This window comes from Akebia trifoliata, chromosome 15 (genome assembly GCF_017979445.1).
Source record: "Akebia trifoliata isolate Shusen 1 chromosome 15, ASM1797944v1, whole genome shotgun sequence".
Lineage (NCBI taxonomy): Eukaryota > Viridiplantae > Streptophyta > Magnoliopsida > Ranunculales > Lardizabalaceae > Akebia > Akebia trifoliata.
This window is the reverse complement of record NC_141389.1, coordinates 24100963-24126036: the sequence shown is the minus strand read 5'-3', so window position 1 is coordinate 24126036 and position 25074 is coordinate 24100963. Positions and strand designations below refer to the sequence as shown.

General features: G+C 38.0%; 3 protein-coding genes across 3 annotated transcripts; all 3 read right to left on the bottom strand.

Moving 5' to 3' along the window:
- Positions 1-5739: 5739 nt before the first annotated feature.
- On the bottom strand, positions 5740-6876 carry LOC147384700 (non-specific lipid-transfer protein A-like). Its single transcript, XM_086425942.1, has 2 exons — positions 6536-6876; positions 5740-5898 (listed from the first exon to the last, which is right to left on the bottom strand). Exons 1-2 carry the CDS (start codon positions 6874-6876, stop codon positions 5889-5891), a joined length of 351 nt encoding a protein of 116 aa, XP_086282068.1. The 3' UTR covers positions 5740-5888.
- Positions 6877-12000: 5124 nt separating this feature from the next.
- LOC147384699 (non-specific lipid-transfer protein A-like) lies at positions 12001-13296 on the bottom strand. The gene is made up of 2 exons (XM_086425940.1): positions 12871-13296; positions 12001-12220 (listed from the first exon to the last, which is right to left on the bottom strand). Exons 1-2 carry the CDS (start codon positions 13212-13214, stop codon positions 12211-12213), a joined length of 354 nt encoding a protein of 117 aa, XP_086282066.1. The 5' UTR covers positions 13215-13296; the 3' UTR covers positions 12001-12210.
- A 5952-nt stretch (positions 13297-19248) lies between these two features.
- LOC147384698 (non-specific lipid-transfer protein A-like) lies at positions 19249-24855 on the bottom strand. Its single transcript, XM_086426655.1, has 2 exons — positions 24439-24855; positions 19249-19457 (listed from the first exon to the last, which is right to left on the bottom strand). Exons 1-2 carry the CDS (start codon positions 24777-24779, stop codon positions 19448-19450), a joined length of 351 nt encoding a protein of 116 aa, XP_086282781.1. The 5' UTR covers positions 24780-24855; the 3' UTR covers positions 19249-19447.
- Between the last annotated feature and the right edge of the window lie 219 nt (positions 24856-25074).

Genomic DNA, 25074 nt, shown 5'->3' with positions numbered 1-25074 from the left:
CATCTTGATTCCAGAAAATCTTGTTTAGGGAGGTTGGTTACCCTTGGAGTAACCTGTAAATTCAGAATAGTTAAAAAAAAGAAGTCTTCTAGCATTGGTATCAGAGAGGAAGATCATATTATGACCAAAAGAAGAAGGAATTCTAAGCTTGATGAGGTAATTACATTGTTGAAGGAATCTACTGAAGTCCATGGGAAAATATTGCAAGAATTGGTACAACAGATGACAGCTCTAAACTCGAAGATGGAGAATCCTTCTAATGGCTAGGGTAAGGAGGCAGGAGAAAGTTTGAATGGAAGATCTATCGATCGTAATCATGGGGTGCCTTTCGGGGAATTTGATCACACCATTCAAACTCGAACATCACGATTAGATTTTTCATGGTTCAATGGAACTGACCCTACAGGTTGGTTGTATACAGCAGAACAATTCTATATTCATCAACAGGCCCCTACTTCTCAAATGTTACTCATGGCTTCCTTCCATATGGAAGGAAAGGCTCTTCAATGGTTCACATGGATGGAAAGGTCAAGAGTAGTTCCTAATTGGGAAGATTTTGCAAACATTTTATTAAAAAAGTTCGGTCCATCCCACTATGAGGATCCCATAGCATTATTATCAAAGCTGCGTCAAATCACTTCAGTTGAGCACTATCAAACTCAGTTTGAGGAGTTAGCAAACAAAACTGAAGGTCTTAATGAATCCTTCATGGTGAGTTGTTCTGTGGGAGGGCTGAAGGAAGAAATTCATTTGAATGTTTAAATGTTAAAACCCACAACACTCACTGATGCCATCGGACTAGCTTGCATGCAAGAAGAAAAAGTCGTGATTTGTAGACAACATGTTTGACCGGACAATGCTAAAACCATTCCAACTAGTACCTATGGAACTAATAATTTTCAGTCACCACCCATTAAAAGGCTGGCACTAATTGAAATCAAGGAGAGGTGAAAAAAAGGACTATGCTACAATTGTGATGAAATTTTTTTTCCTATCATAAATGCAAGGTGCAAAAGCTTTTTCTCATGGAAGGTAATTGGTCCGAAGAAATTTCTAAAGAGGTGGAAGCTGTTGATGATGAAGATGATGCAGGACGTGAAGATTGGGTTGTTCCACATAAGATCTCCTTCCATGCCATCGTAGGAACCTCAACTCCACATACTATGAGGGTCAAAGGTCGAGTGGGGAAAGTTCCCATCATGGTGCTTGTAGATTTAGGAAGCACTCATAACTTGTTGGATCCCATCGTTGCTCGTAAGGCGAATCTAATGGTAATTAAAACTGGTCAGTTTGAGGTGTTAGTAGTAAACGGTGATTGGGTACCCTGTCAAGGTTGTTGTTTCAACGTGAACTTGGTCCTACAAGGAGTCAAAATTTCAATAGACTTCTATCTGTTGAGATTAGGAGGATGCGATGTAGTTCTGGGGGCACAATAGCTACAAAAGTTAGGCCCAATCATTTGGGACTTCGCCCAACTCATGATGGAATTTAAATGGGGGAAGAACACGTGCAAATTCAAGGACGAAACCTCAAAAGAATTAGAATTTATGAGTAAAAAAGATGTTGAGAAAGTCAGTTCAGCAAGGAATTGCAACTTGTTATTACAGATATACAGTGCTACCGGAATCTTCACCACCGAACCAACACATCCACAAATCCAAACGATCTTGACAGAATTTTAAGATGTTTTTGTTGAACCAAGAAGCTTACCACCTTCACGTCAACACGATCATCGAATTCCCTTGCTGCCAGGAACACAATCGATTAGTGTGAAACCTTATAGGCATCCACACTATCTAAAAAATAAAATTGAAAGCCTAGTCCAAGACTTGTTGACAAATGGAGTGGTGCACCCAAGTCAAAGCCCCTTCTCATCATCGGTCTTGTTAATTCGAAAGAAAGATGGTACGTGAAGACTTTGTATGGATTATAAAGCTTTAAACTGGAAAATCATTAAGGATAAATTTCCAATTCTTGTCATTGATGAGCTTTTGGACGAGTTGCAAGGCGTGTAAGTCTTCTCCAAGCTTGACCTTCGCTCGGATTATCACCAAATAAGGGTGCAGCCATAGGACATACACAAGAATGCCTTTCAAACTCATAAGGGACACTACGAATTTCTCGTAATTCCTTTCAGATTAACCAACGTGCCATCTACTTTTCAAAGCCTCGTGAATGAAGTGTTTCGTAACTATTTGTGGAGGTTTGTCCTAATTTTCTTTGATGACATTCTGGTTTATCGTAAATATTGGCATGATCACTTAAGCCACCTCTACACAGTCTTAACTATTCTTCGTACAAACAAGTTGTTTGCCAAAGAAAGTAAGTGTAGGTTTGGGTGTTCCTCAATCGAATATCTTGGTCATGTGATCTTCGAGCAAGGAGTAGTAGTTGATCCCAGCAAAATCGTTTGCATGCTCGATTGGCCACTTCCTAAATCACTTAAATCTTTGCGCGGATTCTTGAGGCTTACTGGATATTATTGTAAATTTGTGAAGGACTATGGTAAGATTGCACGACCACTTACTAATATGTTGAAGAAGAATTCATTTACTTGGACGCCTGAATCGATAGAAACTTTTGAAAAGTTAAAACAAGCCATGAGCAATCCACCAGTCATTTCCTTGCTAAACTTCAATCAGCAATTTACTATTGAATGTGATGTTTCTGAATCAAGTATTAGCGTTGTACTAATACAAGGAGAAAGACCCATCGTTTTTCTAGGTCAAACATTAAGATGAGAATCTCTTTTCCTCTCTATGTATGAGAAGGAATTGTTGGCATTAGTATTAGCAGTTCGAAAATGGAGACCCTACTTATTTGGTCAGAGATTAATTGTCAAAATTGACCAGCAAAGTCTGAAATTCCTCTTGGAACAACAAGTGGGAACCCCTACACAGCAACACTGGATGTTAAAATTATTAGGGTATGATTTTCTAGTGGAATACCGAAGTGGTAAACTCAACACTATAGTTGATGCTCTATCTTGAAAAGAGGAAGAAGGTGAACTGATGGCTATCTCAAAACCAGTTGTCACATGGCTAGATGAGCTGAAAGTGGAACACAAAAATAATAATGCAATTCAAGATAAGTTTCGTCAATTGCGACAAGGGACTTTAGATCCTACAAGGTTCATCGAACACGAAGGACGATTTTATCTCAGTTCAAATTCATCATTGAAGGACAAGGTGCTACAACAATTTCACTACAACCCCATAGGAGGCCATTCCGAGTTTCACAAAACCTATCATCGAGTGAAAATTGATTTTTATTGAGATGGCATGAGCGGGGATGTGTGCAACCACATACGAGAATGTGAAAGTTTTCAACGTCACAAGACTGAGAATGTCTCTCCTGTCGGTCTACTTCAGCTACTTCCTATTCCTTTGCGTATTTGGACTGAGATCTTAATGGATTTCATAGAAGAGCTGCCTCATTCTCACGGGAGAGATACCCTCATGGTGGTGGTGGATCGTCTCTCCAAATATGCCCACTTCATTCCACTATCACATCCCTATACAGCAGCAATGGTGGCGAGGATTTTCATTGACCACGTTTTTAAACTTCACGGAATGCCTACTTCAATAGTCAGTGATCGAAACTTCACATTTACTAGCAATTTTTGGATCGAGTTTTTCAAATTACAAGGTACTACTCTCAGCTTAAGTTCAGCATACCATCCTCAAACAGATAACCAAACAAAAATTGTTAATAAATGTCTCGAGCAATACTTAAGATGTTTTGTAGCAGTCAAGCTAAGGACTGGTTTAATTGGATGGTTTTAGCTTAATTTTGGTACAATACCAATACCCATTCATCAACAGGCCTCACTCCTTATGAAGCGGTATATGGAGTTCTTCCCCCTCGTTTATTATCCTATGTTAAGGGAACCACCAAGGTGGAAGTTGTGGAACAAGTGTTAAAAAGCAGAGATTGTATTAGTCAAATCCTAAAGAAAAATTTGCAAGAGGCTCAATGACGGATGAAACAAATGGCTGACCAACATCGCACCAAACGTTATTTTGAAGTGGGTAATTGGGTCTTTTTGCATCTCCAACCGTATCGACAACAAACAATGGCCATAAGGAAGACTCTCAAATTATCTCCAAAATACTTTGGCCCTTTTCAGATTCTTAAAAAATTGGACTAGTGGCATATCGTTTGCAGTTACCTGAAGATGTTAAAATCCACCCAATATTCCATGTCTCGTGCTTGAAGAAAAAGGTGGGGAACAACGTCCAGGTACATACAACTCTACCAACAACAGATAATAAAGGTGTCCTCAAGCCTAAATCCCAACAAATTTTGGATCGTCGGATTGTCAGAAGAGGTCACCGTGCTATAACAGAGGTGCTGATCCAATGGGATGATTTAGATGCTAACGATGCCACTTGGGAGCCTTACCACAAGTTACAAACTCAATTTCCTGAACTCAACCTCAAGGACAAGCTTGGTGTTAAGGGGGAGGGAATGTTACGTGCATAGGAATGAGTTGGATGCAGGAACAACATAGTCGATTCAATCCAACCCATGTTTGATCCATTTTATTTCAGTTTTTGTCCACGTTCTATCCATGTAATTAGTGTTCCATTTTATTTTAGTTATTGTTAGTTGTTGTCCATGTAGGTAATGTTTTGTCCATGTTCTTTTCAGTTAGTCCAGGTGTTAATGTATGCTAGAGCCTTGGTGGTAGGGATGGTGGGGTAGTTAGAGAAGATGGAAAAGAAGTAATGTATTTAAAAACCTTATTTGGATATGAAGAAAGGATCATATTGATTCCAAAAAATCTTGCTTAAGGAGGTTGGTTATCCTCGAAGTAACCTGCAAATTCAGAATAGCTAAAAAGAAGAAGTCTTCTAACAAAATCTAGGGTAACTAAAACTCAAATTGAGGAGGAAACCATTTAAGGGTTGGTGAGATGGCCAAGACCATGCCTTAGGAAGAGAAAATCTTGACTTTGAATTCCCTCTTAGAGGCTACTCGAAGGGGACTACGCGTGCCTTGAGAATTAGTCGAGTGCTCTAAGGGGCTTGGATACCTCTGTTCGGATAAAATAAAAAAAAAAAAAAAAAGAGAATACAGATGGGATAAGAAGTGAGGAGGGAGAAAGAAAGATACACAAGGTGAAAAAATCTTATATTTGACGGTCCAAGGCTGTCGAATTTCGTAAAATTTGACAGACCAAGGCATCAAAATTTTCATTGTCAAATTTTACTTTTTGACGGATCAAAATCATCAAATTAATGGAGGATGGGAGAAATTTGATGACTCTAAACTGTCGAATTGAGGAACATAGAAAATTTCAATGGCCATAGGCTGTCAAAATTCGGTTTCTAAAATTTGTGGGCTTTGGTCGGTCGAATTTTCTTGTCAAATTTTTAAGTTTTCACATAGTAATAGACTGACTTGGGCTTAAGATTGACCTGTGGCCCAATCTAGGGTAACTAAACTTCGGGTCATCGTCTTTACGATCACACGTCCCAACTCAATTAAAGCAATACAAATTTTAATTTTTAAGGACCTAGTGGGCATTTTGGTTTGCCAGGCTACTTTTGTAGTTCATCTTTTGCCTGGACAATATTAATTGGTTTGCAACTCACAAGCTCATTAGGCCCAATTTATCATAGTCCAGTACAATCTTGGCCCATTAAGGTTTCTTAAAGACATAAAAAAAATCAAAATATCAACCAACGAATGCTCACATCAGAGAATTTTCTTTCATAATTGATATAATATTTGGCAACTAGGCCAAAACGGTTAAGATAGACTGCAACTGTTACATAAGAATTGCATCAAGAAGAACCCTTTTTATTTTTCTCAACTAAACACTCGAAGTGCAAAAGCATTTCTCCAACCATTATTTCCCCTCCGACCCCAAGGCCTCCAGCTTATGGGACCCTGCACAAGAGAAAGATACCAGATAATACAACTAAAAATAAATTAAATTAAAAAAAAAAATTTCCAAAGAAGGTAATTTTCAAACTGATGACGTACCCACCTTGACAAAGGTATTCTATGAGTGACTAAGAAAAGACTGAAATGCCCTTGTCTCTGATCTCTTGATAAAAGACAAAAACCATCCTTTTCAAACGTACGACAGAAATTTTGATATATGTGTCTCTTTGATATTTTTCCCTCAAAAAAAAAAAAAAAAAACTTACTTCTTTTTTTCGGTCTTCTACCCTTGCCTTGATTTTTTTTTTTTTTTTTTGTGCCAAATACTCAAATTGTGAAAGTTCTATTATTTTCTTCTAATTGATTTATTTTCTACTCTAGACTATGGGTTTGTTGGAAAAATCAATAGGATTTTTTTATAAGTTGAAGAAGAGGATAATTCGACATATATACCAAGGAGGGTATGAGTTTGAATCACTCCTTAAGGGCCACCCTCAAGGATCTATCCTAGAAATTACTCAGTCGATATGTGGGAGAGGACCACATGTGCCCGAGGATTAATTTGATACTCTAAGTTGTCCTGATACCTCAGTATCAAAAAAAAGAAGACGAAGAAGAAGAAGAGTATAGAGGGACTCACGTGTCGCAGTTGATGTCCTTGGAGATGGGGAAGGAGAGTGGAGTGCCACATTTGGTAGGGAGTGCACTAACTGCGTCATCCTTTATGTTCAGGTACTTAGCCGCCGCTGTCTTCACACAATTGCAAGCTTGACGCCTATCCACTGTGGTGGCCACCATCCCTTTGAGTTGCTTCACTCCATCACAACATCCCGCAGCCGGCTGAGGCACAGCGCCTGTCAAGTAAGAGATGCACTGCACCAAAGACTTATCGACATCAACACAGTTCACGGCCTGGGAAGGTTCGACCATCAGTTGAACCATGGCTAGCACCACCAACACACAGATGATCACCTTCTTCATCTTTGCTTCTATAGAACGTGTGTGTATCTGTGTAATTGTTTTATGTTTTTTCTACTTGTATTTTATATGGGAGTGTTTAGGGGTATATATAGTGGTGATGGTGAATAATTCAAAATATGTACATTTCATGCAAAAATGAGGTTTAGTTTTAGTCGCCGTTACAAGCTTTTGGACTCTTCCTTAGCTTAAATCAGTTCTTAGTTTCTAAAAATAGTAAAGATGATATGTAGGTTGTTTAGAAGTTCAGCTCTTAAGCCTTTGCAGTTGGGCTAGTTCGACCACTTGAAGGGTTGGTGACATTCATTCCAATAATATTATTAGAAGAATGCAAGAAAGGTGAGAAACTGAGAACGGTAATCAAGGGTCTATACGATTGTTGAAGTGAGAGAATGAGATTTACAGATGTTTATATGATTGTAGATTTTAATAGGAATATCATTTTCTCTCACAAAATAATTTTTGGAGAAAATATTCTCCCAACAACCCTTTGGAAAATGTTTTCTCATTAAAAGAGAAAAATCCTTGTGTTATTCTCTCATGACATCAATTGTCAAAGATTCAGAATTATTTTTCCAAAAAGTTTGGATTTTTTTTTCCAAATAAGGTAGTCACCAATAAGTCGATTTATTTTCATAAAAGTATGCTGAATAGGGTAGTCGCTGATTAATTGGTTATTCGTTAATTAATTGGAAAATCATCGAGTTTCTGCTTCTTCTTCTTCTCCTTCTTTGATGATTTTTATCTTTATGGGACATTGATATTTTCCTAAAAATCCATCATATTCGACCTTTGATTCTTCTTTTTCTTCTTCTAAAACCTTATTAAGTATTCTTTTATTTTTATTTTTAAATAAAAAAATGATTTTTTTCCAACAAAATCTTTTGCATTCAACTTCTAGAGTAATATATTCCTCAATTTTTTCGGAAACTTTCCTAGTTATATCAAAATTAAACCAAACTAGTCCCCAATCAAACAATTTTTAATCCAAATTTGTTTTTATCAGTAAGTTGGGGCTATGAAGGGCCCCGCCCTTTGTATTGCATGGAGGCCAAAGCCGGAGAAAAATACAAGAATGGTCCTCTATTAATAATAAGGACAAATCGAAAGAAAAACTATCTTGATCAAAATAAAACGTTAAGGTCTTACATTGAGACCCTCTTTTAGCTAGCCAATCGACAACTTTATTTGTTATTTGCCAAACATTTCCGAAAGAGACTGAGTGAAACTCATGGGAAACTTCTTTGATCACTCTCAATATAGAGATATGCCTCCACGATCCTTCCCAAACCCCATTTAAGCATTGGACAACATACAACGAATCTGCATTAACCACAACTCTATCATACCCACGGCTTCTAGCACCCTCAAACCTTGGAGATTGCCTCAACTCAATAGAAGGCACATCTTTGAAGTTTGAAACACCCATACCAACAAAACATGGTTTCCCTTGGTGATCACAACCAATAAAACATGACCTCCTCCGTCGTTTGATAAGGAACCATCAGAATTTAGCTAAACGACACCCTCTGGTGGCAGAAGCCACCTAACAATCTCCTGCTCCTTCAATTTTAGAATAGCTGCTCCCATCTCGCCAAAATCTCTTTTTCTCGACTAGTAGAGACATCCATACCCACGAATCTGAATTGAACCTCATTAAATACTATTCTGAAAATAGATTTTGTTGTCAAACAAGTTCCTTCCGACGTTCTTCTATTTCTTTCATACCACAGATGATAAACCAAAGCATAAAAGGCGACAAAGTATATGCCGATAGCTATCTCGAATTGATTCCAACAAAGCTACTTCATCTGTATTTGAACCCATTTCTTGTCTAGCTATGCCAAATCAATCAAGGATTTTTTTTCCCAAAGCTGGAAGCTATACTTACAAGCAAAAAAAATACATGATTGTGATCCTCGCACATCTTATAGCACAAGACACGCTGAGAAACGAGTTGAAACCTTTCTTCCTTAAATCCTCAGCCATTAGAATACTTTTCCTCATAGCCATCCAAGAGATAAATGAATGCCTAGGGACTTGGTGTTGAGGAAAATCTAGAGTACTTGACTCTAAAAGTACAAATATTGGATATAAACAAGTAAACAATTTACTTGTACTATACCCTCAATAAAAATATCACTCACAAGTTGAAGAAGAAATAATACTCTATTAAGAAAAACACACTTTTACAAACACTCACACTTTTTACAACCTCTCAAGACCTCTTACTCACAACTTATTTCTCACAACTTGTTTCTTACTACTTGATACAAAATGAGAGGACTCACCCCTATTTATACTAGTGACACCTCCTTAACTAATGGCTAGGATTGTGCCAACACATTTTTAATCTAGTGGTTACAATTTTGTCATCTAGAACTTTCTAAAAATATCTATTAGTCTAAAGTTTTCTACCAAAATATCTACAATTCTAGAATCTTCTATTTTTCTCTTATCTAAAAACATCTAGAGTTTTCTCTAAGAAGGTTCTAGAAATTGGGTTTTAAATAGCCATTGGCCTTGGGCAATAAATGTGGGCTTTTCTCAATTTGGGCTGGTGTTGAATTTTAACACGTGGTATTTATTCCAGATTATTCTAGCCCAAGACACCTTGATCCCTTCACATCTAATTGTGTCCCAAGTTGCGCTATATGAGAACGTATCATTAGACATTAAAGTCCAAACAATTTGATCCTTTTCATTCATCCAGGGAGGAGGATGAGCCTTCACTTTTTCATTGATTTCCGCCAACCAATATTCTCTTTAGATAGGCCACACCAGCCACTAGCTAGTGCTTGCAAAATCAACAACTTTAGCATTTAAGTCACTGTTCATTTGATATGTGAAGCGCCTATCAAATCGATCAATCACCAAACAACCTTCTAACCATGGATCTTTCCAAAAATCTGTAGAATTCCCATCACCAATGATAAATCTGATGAATTTCGTAGCCCCAATTCTAAGTCAAATAATTCCTCTCCAAGCCCAAGAGGAATCATTAGGAGGATGGCATCTCCATACATCTCCGTTTCTGATACATCGACCTCTAACCCACTTGCTCCATATAGTCTTATTCTGAACTACTATCCAAAACAATTTCATGAGACCAATGACATTCCAATCGTTTATTCTCCTTATTCCAAGCCCCCTTTCCTTGAATGGGCGACAAACTCTTTTCCAACCAACAAAATGAAAAGATGAAGTCAAGGACAGACCTCCAAAGGAAACAACTCAGAATGGATTCTATTTTCAAAATGACCCCTTTGGGCATTGAGAAACAAGAAGACCAACAGATTAGAAATGAAGAAATGACAGATTTGATTAGTTTTATCCTTCCTGCAAATAAGAGAAAATTTGCTTTCCAACCTTCAACTCTTTTTTGAGTTTTTTTCAATTAAAGGATAATACATAGACATGGTCAAGCAATACGAAAAAAGAGGAAGTCCCAAATACCGGATTGGAAGAAACCCTTCTTCAAAAGAAAGAGTATTTAAGATGGAGTTTTTATTAGACAAAAAGCGCTAAAATAACTCTAGAATTAGCCAAGGAGAGAGAGTCGTAATCTATCTATGTATGATCACCTTCAATGCAACATTTGTTTTGTCACTCTTAAGAGAAAGCTTGACTAGTTGCAATTTTGCTATTGATTTTCGTATAGATTGTGTATCTGCTTTTGTATAAAAGAAATGGCTACTACTCCCACTGAAAGAAAGAAGCTTTTAATGCAAAATCTAGGGAAACTAAAGATCAAATAGATGAAGGGGAAACCATTTAAGGGTTTGAGAGATGGCCAAGACCAATCCTCAGGAACTAGAGGTCTTGAATTCGAATCCCCCCACAGGGATTTATCCCAAAAATTACTTGGTGCGTGTGGTGGGAGCTGAGGGGATTGCACATGCCTTGAGAATTACTTTGGTGCTCTACAAGACCCAGGTACGTTGGTTTCCAACAAAACAAATATATATGGAGGGCATAAGAAATGAGGAGGGAGAAAGAAATACAGGTTGACTTGGGCTTAAGATTGACTTCTGGTCATAGGGCAACTAAAATTTACCTCATAGTCCATCTTCGCCTTGACTATTTGATTTTTTTACTATAAATATAGCAGGGTTGCCCCACATTTTGTGATGGGACTAACCTTTACGATCTCACATCCCAATCCTATAGAAGTTTCCTAACGTACAGTAGAGTAGGTCAGTTGGCCCCCAAAGTTCAAACACATGACCAGAGGGAGCAAAGCCATGTAAAGCCTATCGGGCTAATTTTATTAATCATTTTATCAGCTGGACAAGATTTCAACCTATTCTAATATGTCGGCTAGGCACAATTTATCTAAGCCCAGTCCCATCCTAGCTCCGTAAAGGTTCTTAAAATTAAACAATAAGAAGAACAAAAGAAAGAAAAAATCCTTAAAAATATCTTCTCTCTTAAAGCCTCATTCGGGAACGAGATGTGATCAACAAAAGTGCTTTTGTTGAATGCATTTTCCTTTTTTTCGATTTAAAAGAGAGATTAGATTGTGTTCGAATGACAATTACCTTGAACATGGACATTGACAATAGTTGGAGAACCAATAATAAAGGACGATGGACAGTGAGCCATGGAGTTTAGAGGGATAGGAAGAGAGGAGTAGCACTACATGAAAAAAAGGGGGGTAAATTCGATGCCAAGATCTGTCCAATTTGACTAAATCCAAGCAAATTTAACGGATTTTGACGTTGAATTTACCAATATTTAACATAGTGAAGATGGTGGATGCCCACGAAAACAAATGAAAGAATACCCTAGCATTAGAAGAAGAAATGATTGGAGAGCATTTTCACCATTTTATTAAAAAAAATGTGTGATCTCTTCTTTGACAATGAAAAGTAGTTCTAGTTTGTTTGATACAACATGGCTCTAAGCCGCTTTTGGCTTATTGACTTCATACTTTTGTGGAAAGTGCTTCTCAAATTTTACCAAACATTAGTTTTGCCTTCTTTTTTTTTCACAAGTTGAACCCTTCAACATTAATTTTACCTAAAACCACTTTTAAAAGCAAGAAAGCACGAGAAGCACCTTCCAATTATACATTTCCAAATGCTACCTAAACACGTAACCATAGCTCACGAGACTTGAGAGAAGTATCTTTTGAAATTTTTGTATCGTAATAATTAAGAGAAGACGATTAAGGCAGATCACGACCTGTTACATAGGAATTGCGTCCATAAGAACACTTTATTTTTCTCAATAAAACACAAAATTACAAAACTTCTCTAGGGACGATTGAGGTAGCAACAATAGATGACTGGATGCTCCTCTTTTTATTTCCTTCCCCACCTTAAACCCTTCAGCTTATGGGACCCTGCACAAGAGAAAAGAAACATATAAATCAATAAAACAAAATTAGTTTTTCTTTTTTTAAGTAGCTTTGACATTCCTGTATGGACTTTGGGGAATATTTGAGATACCCCAGTGTGTTCAAATTGATGGCATGTCCGTTGACTGTGGTCTTCTATGAGAGACTAAGAGAAAATACTATGCCTTCTATCTCTTGCCATAATCCCTTGATTTTTTTTAAAATAAAAAATAAAAGAAAAATCCAACTAACATAAAAACTTTGATAAATTTGACCTCTCTTTCTCTCTCTTCAAAGAAGAAGATGAAGTTCACTCTCCATAATTTTTTTTAAGAGTTGTGATAATATGACGCCCCCATCACAGAACCGTAGATCATTTGTCTCGGGATATGCAGAATCATAAATCTTTTTTCTTGTGTATCCCAAGGAAAATGATCTACGATTTTGTGATGGGGCATTTGTCAGAGGAGAGCTTCATATTATCACAGTTCTTTTTTTAATGAAAGAAGAAGGTGTGTTACTTATTTTTCTTTTGGAGTGTAATCATACCAACGGGTGTAAGAGATTTTTTTAAGTGATGAGGTGCAATCAATTTTGGGTGGTGTGCAAGTAGTCACTCTATAAAAATGAGAAGAAAAATAAATAATGTGGCTTACGTGTCACAGTTGATGTCCTTGGAGATGGGGAAGGAGAGAGGAGTGCCACATTTGTTAGGGAGTGCAGTAACTGCATCATCCTTTATGTTCTGGTACTTAGCCGCCGCTGTCTTCACACAATTGCAAGCTTGGCGCCTATCCGCTGTGGTTGCCACCATCCCTTTGAGTTGCTTCACTCCATCACAACATCCCCCAGCCGGCTGAGGCACAGCGCCTGTCAAGTAAGAGATGCACTGCACCAAAGACTTATCGACATCGACACAATTCACAGCCTGGGAAGGTTTGACCATCAGTTGAACCATGGCTAGCACCACCAACACACAGATGATCACCTTCTTCATCATAATTTGCTTCTATGGAACAAAATCTGTGTATGTGTTTTATATGTGTTTTTCTACTTGTGTTTTATATGGGAGTGTTTAGGGGTATATATATAGTGGTGAAGGTGAATAATTGAGTATATTTCAGGCAGATGGGGTTTAGTTTTAGTGGCCGTTACAAGCTTTTGGACTCTTCTTTAGCTTAAAACAGCTCTTAGTTTCTCAAAATAGTAAAGATGATATGTGGGTTGTTTAGAAGTTCAGCTTTTAAGCCTTTGCAGTTGGGCGGGTTTGGCCACTAGAAGGGTGAGTGACATTTTCTTTCCATTATTAGAAGAATACAAGGTGATGAGAAAGGTAATAAAGGTTCTGTATGATTGCTTGAGAAAATTTGTTGCATTTAGTCCCACATGATACAAATTGACTTGTCTCTCTCGTTATAAGATCCTGGGCCGCTCCACTCATTGCCAATTGGTTTTTAGTTGGTTTGCCAAATTTATAAAAATTGGTGGGAAAATTGTTGTCCTAACTCCTGATAGAATGAGATTTACAGTATGATTGTACATTTTCGTAAGAAAATCATTTTCCTTACAAATGTTTTTTTGAAGAAGATTTCTCCCAACCACCCCTTGTGGAAGATGTTTTTTCTCGTTAAAAAGGAGATCCTTGTGTTATTCTCTCACGATGTTAACTGTCAAAAAACTCAGAATTTTTTTCAAAAAATGTGGAAAATTTTGCCAAGTAGGGTAGTTACCAATGGATCGACTTATTTTCATTAAAATCCACCGAATAGGATAATCACCGATTAATTGGTTATTCTCTAATTAATTGGCAAATCATGGAGTTTCTTCTTTAAGGTTTATCTTTTTATCTTTTTTGGGACTTTGATATTTATCTAAAACCCCATCGTGTTCGTCCTTGATTCTTTTTCTTCCAACATCTTATTAAACATTCTTTTATTTTTTTTATTTTTAAAATAAAAATATTTCTTTTTTCCATGAAAATCCATTGTCTTCAACCTGTAGAGTAAAATCCTATATTCCTCAATTTTTTCCAAAATTTCCCAGACCTATCCAAATTAAACCAAACAGGTACCCGATCAAATAATTTTTGAATCCAAACTTGTTATACCATGACGACACCCCCAAAGTTAGGGCTGGAACTCAAGATGGTTGGACTGGGTTGGGGATCAACCCACGCCCAAGCCTTACTTGATAAACACCAACCCATGCCCAACCCGACGTCGGGCATGAAATGCTCACCCCGAACCAAACCCAACCCAACTCGAGTTGGTCGGGTTGGTTGGATTAATTCATTCCTCATTACTTCTAGGTAATATAGTATTGAAAGGGTTTATATAAAGATAAGTGGCATGTAAAAGAACTTAAAATTTACAATTATTTGTCCTTAAGATGTGTTTCAAAATTTTATAAACATAAAATAATAATTAAGCAAATTTAATGAAGAGAGAAGCGGAATAAGAAGATTAACTAAAATAATCATTTTTATTGTTATTAGCAATTTTCAACAAAAGAAAAACATTCAAAATTTTAATATAGTCATTGGACAACAATATGATACTTAAACAAAATCATTAATAACGAAGTAATTACTTATTTAATGAAAATAATAATCACATGTTATTTTTTACATATAGATAAACAAAAGCATACATATTGAAATAATTTTAAATTATAACTATATAAAGTTCGAGTTTGGGCAATCCGATTGGCGGCTACCTATGCCTAAATCCATCCAGATTTTAGTCTAGCATTTTTTTTTGTTGCTCAAACTCGAGGCCGAACTCAAGCTAACTATGCCCAGACCTAACCCAAGATTGGATTCAAACCAGAGAAAACAAATTGTACATAGATTTGGGTCAATGCCAAATCCTTAGACTCAAGCATGCCAAGGAGAGAGAGCCCTAATCTATCTATATATGGTCACCTTCAATGCAGCACTTGTTTTGTCTACCCTTCAGAGAAGGTTTCATTGATTGCATCTTTGCTATTGATTTTCGTATAGATTGTGCATTTGCTTATGTATCAAAAGATGACTATTGCTCCCATTGAAAGAATGAAGCTTTTGATGCAAAATTTAGGAAAACTAAAAATCAAATAGAGGGAGGGGATAAGAGATGAGGATAGAGAACGATAGGTCGGCATGGGTTTAAGAGTGACATGTGGCCCAATCTAGGACAACTAAAACTTGGCTCATGGTACATATTCGCCTTGGATATTCAGCCTACTTGATTATAAAATAACTCACAATAATACCTAGAGTGAGGGTGAATAGGTATTCTAATTAATCAAGTTTAATTTAATAATTAATCAAATAATAGCAACAATAAACAACCAGATTTACACAAACAACATTCAATTGATAAGTTTAAAGAGATACAAACCACACAAGAGGCACAAATTTATAGTGGTTTAGTGTCGTTAGTCCCTACTCCACTCTCGAAAAGCTCAAAATCTTGATGAGCTGATGCCTTTTATTCAATGAATTTTGGATTCCAACCACTTACATGGAAAAACGAGCATACCACCCAAAAACTCTGCTAGAGACTTTTACTCAGGCCGTCCGAATGATTTCTCAACTAGAAATCTTTAATAAAGAACATTCAATATAACAAACTTTCTCTCTTTCTCTTACTCAGAATATTACTAGGAGAACGATCAGAGAAGAAAAAAAGAAGATGTGAAAAAAGTTTCTCAGATCTATAGAAATTTTACTCTTTTCTTTTTTACTTGATGAGAAGCTCTGACAGGTCTCTCCTATTTATAGAAAAGAATAAGAGATAGGTTTAGAAGAGAAACCCTAACTGATTAAAATAAAATCTGGAGGGTTCAACAAATTTGACGAAACAGAAAGATCAGATAAATCTCAAAAGACATGGTCGTTTGAAACAGAATATGAAAAAGTCATGAGACAGTTTCTTATCGTTCAGTTAACTGAACGAGAGTGGGTCGACCGACTGATCAAAACTCGAGAGCTATGAGACTTTCGGGTTTAGTTTCCCGAGTGAATATAAAATGAGGTCATCAAGTTTCGGGTTAAGTTGATCGATTAGACTCGATCGCCCGAATGAACATAAGAGGTTATCAAGTTTTGGGTTGGTTGATCGATTAGACTCAATCATTTGAATGAGCAAAAAGAGAGGTTATCAAGTTTTGGGTTTGATCGACTGATCAAGTTTGGTCGCTTGAGAAAAGAAAAGAAGTAAGGGGCTAAACCACGAGTTTGGTCGACCAATCATAGGTCAGTCGACCGACCGAGGACACTCACACACTAACCTAAATTTTTTCAATCCAAATTTTGATGAGAGTTGAACTTGGTCTTGACTTTCATTCTTCTTAAACTTGATTATCTTCTTCACTCTTCTTGAAACCTCCTTCGCACTTGATCTTCAAAAGAATTTAACTTTTCTTGAAACCTCCTTAGAGCTAACTTTGATGAAATATATTCAAGTTAAGTATATACAATCTTATACATTGATTGTTTACAAAATCTTGCAAGAAAATCAATTTACATGGATGAAAACAAAAATGAGTCTATAGATTATATGAATTTTTTATCTTCAAACTTGTTACAAAATGACTTAATAATGTTTGAGATGTTTAAGTCCACATGGATTGTTGTGCTCGCGAAATAACAACACACATATCTAGAATTCATGGCCTGGATCAATTTTTTTTTCAAATAAAATAAGCTTGATCCATTATTTTGAAAAGGGATCATGGCCACTCAAATTTCTAATTCAATAATGAAAATTTACTTTTATTTTTCTAAAATTTTGTGATCTACACCCTCATGGCATCTAATCATGTTTTTTTAAATTGAAGATGCCTAATTTTGGGAAGAAATCCAAAATACTTATTTAATATTTCACTTTTGAGCCTGATTGGTCTGACTCTCTAGTTGGACCAGTTTGGACCGACCCGATCAATTATCGGTCCATTTTTTAAAGCATTGGTTCTTAAGTTTAAACAACTAAAAGAATGGAAAGAAAAAAAAAATACTTAAATACATCTTCTGGTCTTAAGTTTTCATTTGGGAACGAGGTGCGTTCAATGAAAATACTTTAGTTGAATGCATTTTCGATATAAAAAGTTTGTAAAAATGTTCAATGGTAATCATGTTCAACAATTTTTTTCGGATTTAAAAGTGTGATGAACCATTTCATTCAAAAAATAGCTTTTGTAATTGGTTGTGTTCGAATGACCATAATGCCAATTACCTTGAACATGGATGTCAATAATAGTTGGAGAAGGAATAATAAAGGACAGTGGATAGTGAGCAATGGGGTTTTAGAGGGACACGATGTTGTTAAGGAATAATAAAGGATATTGTGAACCCGAAGGGTTGGCTCAATGGCAATTTCGGACCGATAAGCAGTTAATGTCCGTAGGTCGTGAGTTTGATACCCATTATGAGCATTAATTCCTCAGGGGACACCCAAGTGAGGGTGCACCCTCACTTACCTAATACGTGTGATATGCGAGCATTGCACGTGCCCCGTGACTATTCCTTGGACAAGACCATGGTCTATGGACTAGGAAAAGCCTATATACGGGCTTGGTCCTCTGTCTATAGGGATATCCAGTTATTAAAAAAAAAGGATATAGCAAGCGATGGGAATTTAGAAGGATGAGAAGAGAGGAGAAGATGGTGGATGGCCGTGAAAAAATGAAAGAAAAACCCTTGCATTTGGGGAAGAAATGATTGGAGAGCATTTTCACAATTTCATTGGAAAAAAATATGAAATCAAATACGTGTCTCTCATTTGATGATGAAAAGCACTTTTGGTTATTAGAGCAACTCCAACCGAGAGCTTTAAAAGTTGCATTCAAATTGGAATCTTCTTCAATATGAAGGCTCCAAGCCACTTTTCTACTCCAATGAGTTCCACCTTCAAATCATTATTCATTACTCTAAAACACTATTCAAACACATTCTAAAAAACAAATGTAAAATAAAAAGAGTGTTGCTATTGACTTTCCAACTTTTACTTATTGTACCCCAATCAAAAGAAGAAAAAATATTAGAGAAATGCTATTGGCAACCCAACTTTAACTTATTGCACCCCAATTTCTTAAATCATTTATCACGCCCCAATTAAAAGTTAATACACTATCTTAGCATTACAAAGGTTTGTCTCAAATTATAATCTCAAGATTACAAAACATTATAACACTTGTTCAAACAAATTTTATAGTTGTTTAATAAGATATATACATTAATTACCTTAATTTATTTTCTTAAGCAAGAAAATCTTGCAAAATTAGTGGTTCACAATCAAACATAATTTGTGAAAAAATTTCATCGAGCTTGATTGATTAACTGATTTGGTTTGATTTTTAAAATATTAAATGAAAAGACTTTAAAGTTTGTAAGGGTCAAAAATGGCATCTAAATCATATTACATGAAAAGAGGAGGTTAAAATTGACATTTTTTTAAAAATGAGACACAATAAGGTTTATTGCAAAAGGTGAATAGTGATAGAGGCGGAGCTTCTAATCTTTTCTCTCCTCTTCAAATATGAAGCAATGAATAGTGATTTAAAGGACTTCCTTCGAAATAATGGACGGTTGTAAGTTGAAGTTTTGAAGGACACTTACAAGAAGTTGAAAGTGGATCTAATTAAGCCACTACCGGCTTTTGCTCATTTTTGACTTCTTACTTTTGTGAAAATGATTCTCAAATTTGTACCAAACTAACTAGAAATTCTTCACTCAGTCAATACTTGGCTGATATGTCATGGACAAGGAATCATAGATCTGTTTTCTCAGGATACACATTTACAAAACCCCATAAAAGATGTGCAGTTGTGTATTCCGAGGAAACATATCTATGATTCCATGTCCTTGCCGCATCAGCTGAGTGAAGACTTTCCAGTAAGAAAATCATTATTCATATTTATTTTTTTAACAATTTGGCAAATGCAACATTAATTTTACCTAAAACCACTTTTAAAAACCAAAGCACAGAAGCACTTTCCAGATACATTTTTAGTAACGCTACCTAAACACCTCACCAAAGCTCACACGAGAGAAGTATCTTTTGAAATTTTTGTTTCTTAATAATTAAGGGAAGACAGTTGAGACAGATCTCAACCTCTTACATAGGAATTGCATTGAGAAGAACACTTTATGTTTTAAAATTACAAAACTTCTATTGGGATAGTTGAGGTAGCAATAGTAGATGTCTTAGATGCTCCCCTCTTTACTTCCTCTTCTGCCTAAAACCCTCCAGCTTATGGGACACTGCATCACAAGATAAAAGAAACAGACAAATTACAAACAAAATAAAAAGGATTTGAGTTTTTTTTTTAAATGGTAATTTTGACATTAGCCTATGGGTTTTGGGTATTATTTAAGAGACCCCGGATTTTTAAACTGATGATATATCCCTTGATTGCGATCATTCATTGAGAGACTAAAAGAAAATGGGGAAAATATCCTTGCCTTTCAACCACTTGCAAAAATTTCTTTGTTCTATGTGAACACTTTGATTTGTTAGAAAATCTTTATTTTTTTCCGCAAAAAGTCCTACTCTTACCCTTCATTTTTTAAATCAAAGTTCTCTTATAATACACCTTTCACTACGTGAAAATTGGAAAATTCGAAAAAAAAAATTGACAGGCCAATGCCCATGAATTTTAGAAACTGAATTTTGACGGTCTAGGACCGTTGAAATTCTAGATATTCTCAAATTTGACGGTTTAGAGCTATCGAATTTCTCTCATCCTTCATTAATTTGATAGTTTCGGCCTGTCAAAAAAAAAAATTAACAATGAAAAATTCGACGCCAATTCAACCCCTTTATCCATCTAATTTTATGAAATTTGACAGCCCAAGTGTAACGACCAAATCATCTATCACCTAGAGTTAGGTGTAAGCTCGCCCCGAAGCTACCCGGGAGCACCCATGTAATACTATGTAAGGCTCGTTATGAAGCCATGTCAACCCCGTACCAGGGCATATCTATTAGCTTAGGGTACATGTCAGCCCCGTGCCAGGGCATCCTTGTTAGCTTAGTGGCATTTTCGTAATAAGGGAGTATGACCGACCTCCACTTTTGATGTTTCCTTCTGAAAACCTGAGAAAGGAAAGATATCTACCTTGTAGGAAGGGTGTCAGTGCTATCCCAATCCCCGGCCTACACCCACGTTGTTGAAGCCCTTGAAGCCCAGCTCTGTGGAAGTCCCGCGTGTCATAGGATCATCATTTGCTTGTAACGCATCTATTGCTTTTGTAACGCGTTACACTGTGTAATTCAATATTATATCAACAAAGTTACCTCCAGACTTTGCCTCGTGTTACCTCGTTTACTTGTTTGCTAGTTACGTGTGTGTGGTGTACGATCATTTTACAGGTTTGCAAGTGGATTTGACCCCCTTGCGTCGCGCGACCACGCTTCGAAAGAATAGGGCCGTGACAGTTGGTATCAGAGCTATAGTTGTTTGAGTACAGTTGGTATTCCCCCTAGCTATTTTCCCGAGATTCCATTTAGTTCACGCGAACGATGGCAAGAGGAACCACTAGTACCGCGGACCAACCCGCTCCAAACACACCACCACCACGTACAAACAAGGAACGCATTGAGGTATTGGAGGAAAATATAGGTATGCTATCCGATATTGTTGATGGTATTGCGCATTTAGATGGTCGCCAGAGCACGCTGGAGGAAAGATCCGAGACATTCAGAGCTAGAGTGACAGCCCTCGAAGAAGATACCCAAGACAACCTAGCCGTCTTACAGGAACAGATTACAGAGCTCACTACAAAAGTAGGTCTCCTGGTCCGCGTCGTCGGTAACGAACAGCCTACCAATAGTGAAGCTTTTCCCTCGCGCTTGCGAGTACCCGAGCCACATACCTTCGATGGTGTTCGCGATGCAAAAGAGCTTGAGAATTTCCTATTCGACATGGAGCAGTACTTCCGTGCAGCTCGTTCGGATTCCAAAGAGGTAAAAGTAACAACTGCTTCTATGTATCTTGCAGGTGACGCCAAACTATGGTGGTGGACAAAGTACACCGAGATGGAAAGTGGCTAATGTTCCATCGATACATGGGAGGACCTCAAGAAAGAATTGAAGCACCAGTTCTTACCAGAGAACGTGGAGTTCATTGCCCGCAAAAAGTTGAGGCAACTCCAACATACAGGTACAGTTCACGAGTACGTCAAGCAGTTTTCCGCCTTGATGCTTGATATCCGTAACATGTCAGAGAAAGACAAACTGTTCTCGTTCCAAGAAGGACTCAAGCCTTGGGTTCAGACAGAACTCCAACGGCAACGTGTGGAAGATCTCGCGTCTACAATTGTAGCAGCCGAGCGGTTGACTGATTATACTCCCGCGGGAGGGAGCCAACAGTATGTAAATCCTTAGTCGAAGGGTTACTACCAGCAACCTGAGTACACAAAGAAGTCTTCGAATGGCAAGAATGGAGGGCATAGAAAGAGTTCTAGTCCGAGATCCTCACAGAACTCCTCTCCTTCACAGAGCAGAAGTACCTCGCCAGTCAAGCGTCGTCACAAGCATGGATGTGTTTTGTGTGGTGGGCCTCACAAGACATTTAAGTGCCAACAGCGAGCCAAATTGACTGCACTATTAACTTCCCAGAGTGACCCTAGTCACGAAAGTACAAGTGGGCGAGATCACGAAGATTCTCCTCAAATGGGAGCCTTGCATCTTTTGAATGCAATGAAGCAGACATCTGAGACTCAGAATAGCCAGAAATGGAAGGGTCTTATGTATGTCGATATTGAAGTTGGTGGGAAGACCACCCAGGCAATAGTTGATACAAGATCAACGCACAGCTTCATTACCCCTGCAGAGGCGAAATGTCTCAATATCCGACTGGATAAGGGTTCAAGCCGAATGAAAGTTGTAAACTCTCAAGCCACTCCTATCCAAGGTTCGGCCAAGTCAGTGTCTGTCAAGATAGGTACATGGAAGGGTAAGCTTGATTTACTCGCAGTTCCGCTCGATGAGTTTAGAGTTGTCATTGGGATGGATTTTATGCGACAGAACAGGGTTGTACCAATGCCATTCGCCAACACCTTGGGCATGCTAGGCGAATGTCCCAGCTTTGTTCCCGTCTCCACTAGCAAGGAAGAGGGAAAATTGATTTCAGCCGTTCAGTTGAAAAAAGGGAAGCAACCGTACATTGCTTCCTTGAGAGTTGAAGCAGAAGAAAAGGACCATAGTTCAACTCCCACACAAGTTACACAGGTTTTAGCAGAAGTTGATGACGTGACAGCGAATTTGCTTCCGAAGACACTACAGCCACGTAGGTCGAATGATCATCAGAATAAATTGCTACCTGTTGCCACACCTCTTATAGAGAGGCCTTACAGGATGAATCTTCCAAGACTAGTTGAGTTGAGCAAGCAACATAAGTATGGGTCTTCACGACGTTGTATCGATTATCGAGCATCAAAGAAGATCACCATCAAGAACAACTATCCGATCCAGCAGAGTACCGACTTGTTTGATAAGCTTGGACAGCCAAGTATTTTTCAAAGTTAGGTCAGAGATCAGGTTACTGTAAGATTCAAGTTGTAGAAGAAGCCCCTCAGCTATTTAGTCAGAGTGTCAGCAAGAATTGGGATGTACCTCAGAGTGTTGTCAGTGTCAGAGATTCAAGAGTCACAGGAAAGTTATGGGACAGACCGTGCAGACTACTTAGATTCCAGCTTGATTTTTCGAACAGTGTACATCGTCAATCAGTTTGGCCAACGGAGAGATTCAGTTCTGCGTTGGAGTATGTTAGGCATCTTGCCAATGCCGATCATGAGAATTGGGCGAATTTGTTCAATTCCACTACTCAGAAGAACTCTTTCTCCAACAAGAGTACTTTTGAACTTATATCAGGCCAACAGTGTTTAACTTCTCACACTATTGTTTCAGGCTACAGGAGACATAGTCCAAGGACGTACAGGTTTGCTAAACTCTAGTTACCATACAGGTTACACAGCATCTACTCTGTCATCCATGCAAGAAGTCTCAAGCCGTACCATGCAGATCTAGGAGATCCTGCACGCAGCATTCCAACACGTACCACTTCTCATTCAGCTTTTCAGCCAAAGCGTGTTGTCGACAAAGTTCTCGAAGACGTCATTTCAGGAGCAGTTCCATCCAGCAACAGCAGCAGCAGCACGTGGAGTACTTCGTCACACAGGACATGCCAGAATTTGAAGCTACATAGGAGAGTACAGAGAACCTACAACCTTTCAAGCAGTCGATTGAAGAGTTTGCCAGCTCAATGCGACGAGGACGTCTGCAGAATAGGTGGGGGAGACTGTAACGACCAAATCATCTGTCACCTAGAGTTAGGTGTAAGCTCGCCTCGGAGCTACCCGGGAGCACCCATGTAATACTATGTAAGGCTTGTTATGAAGCCATGTCAGCCCCGTACCAGGGCATATCTGTTAGCTTAGGGTACATATCAGCCCCGTACCAGGGCATCCTTGTTAGCTTAATGGCATTTTCTTAATAAGGGAGTATGACCGGCTTCCACTTTTGATGTTTCCTTCTGGAAACTTGGGAAAGGAAAGATATCTACCTTGTAGGAAGGGTGTTAGTGCTATCCCAATCCCCGGCCTACACCCACGTTGTTGAAGCCCTTGAAGCCCAGCTCCGTGGAAGTCCCACGTGTCATAGGATCATCATTTGCTTGTAACGCATCTATTGCTTTTGTAACGCGTTACACCGTGTAATTCAATATTATATCAACAAAGTTGCTTCCGGGCTTTGTCTCGTGTTGCCTCGTTTACTTGTTTGCTAGCTACGTGTGTGTGGTGTACGATTATTTTACAGGCTTGCAAGTGGATTTGACCCCCTTGCGCCGTGCGACCTCACTTCGAAAGAATAGGGCCGTGACACCAAGGCCGTCAAATTTGGGCTTTTTCACATTGTGTTTAAAGTTGCATTGCAATATATCAATTATCAACCAACTAACCTATGCTTCTAAGCCCGATTTATTTTGTAGTCCTTAATTCTTAATTGAAATCTCAATTGACTATTGAAGAACTCGCCTCATTCAACATAGCTTGTTAGAAAAAATCAAACATTTTTTGGAAAAATTAATATTATAGATAAGCAACTAAGCATATTTGGGCCAATTTTGTTAATCCGAGTAAAGGGGCAATATCATCAATTTAAAAAGAGGGCTGTGTCAAAATAATTATTCGAAAAAGATTAAGAAGAACAGTAACAAAAGAAAAATGTAATAGAGCTCACGTGTCACAGTTGATGTCCTTGAAGATGGGGAAGGAGAGTGGAGTGCCACATTTGGTAGGGAGTGCACTAACTGCATCATCCTTTATGTTCTGGTACTTAGCCGCCGCTGTCTTCACACAATTGCAAGCTTGGCGCCTATCCGCTGTGGTTGCCACCATCCCTTTGAGTTTCTTCACTCCATCACAACATCCCTCAGCTGGCTGAGGCACAGTGCCTGTCAAGTAAGAGATGCACTGCACCAAAGACTTATCGACATCGACAGAGTTCACGGCTTGGGATGGTTCGACCATCAGTTGAACCATGGCTAGCACCACCAACACACAGATGATCACCTTCTTCATCTTTGCTTATATGGAACAATGTCTGCGTATCTGTGTATGTGTTTTGCGTTTCTCTCCTTGTGTTTGATATGGCATGTTTAGGGGTATATATATAGTGGCGAAGGTGAGTAATTCAAAATATGTACATTTCATGCAAATGGGGTTTAGTTGTTGTAGCCGTTACAAGCTTTTGGACTCTTCTTTAGCTCAAATCAGCTCTTGGTTTCTCAAAATAGTAAAGATGATGTGTGGGTTGTTTAGAAATTCAGCTTTTAAGCCTTTGCAGTTGGGCTAGTTTGGCCACTAGAAGAGTGAG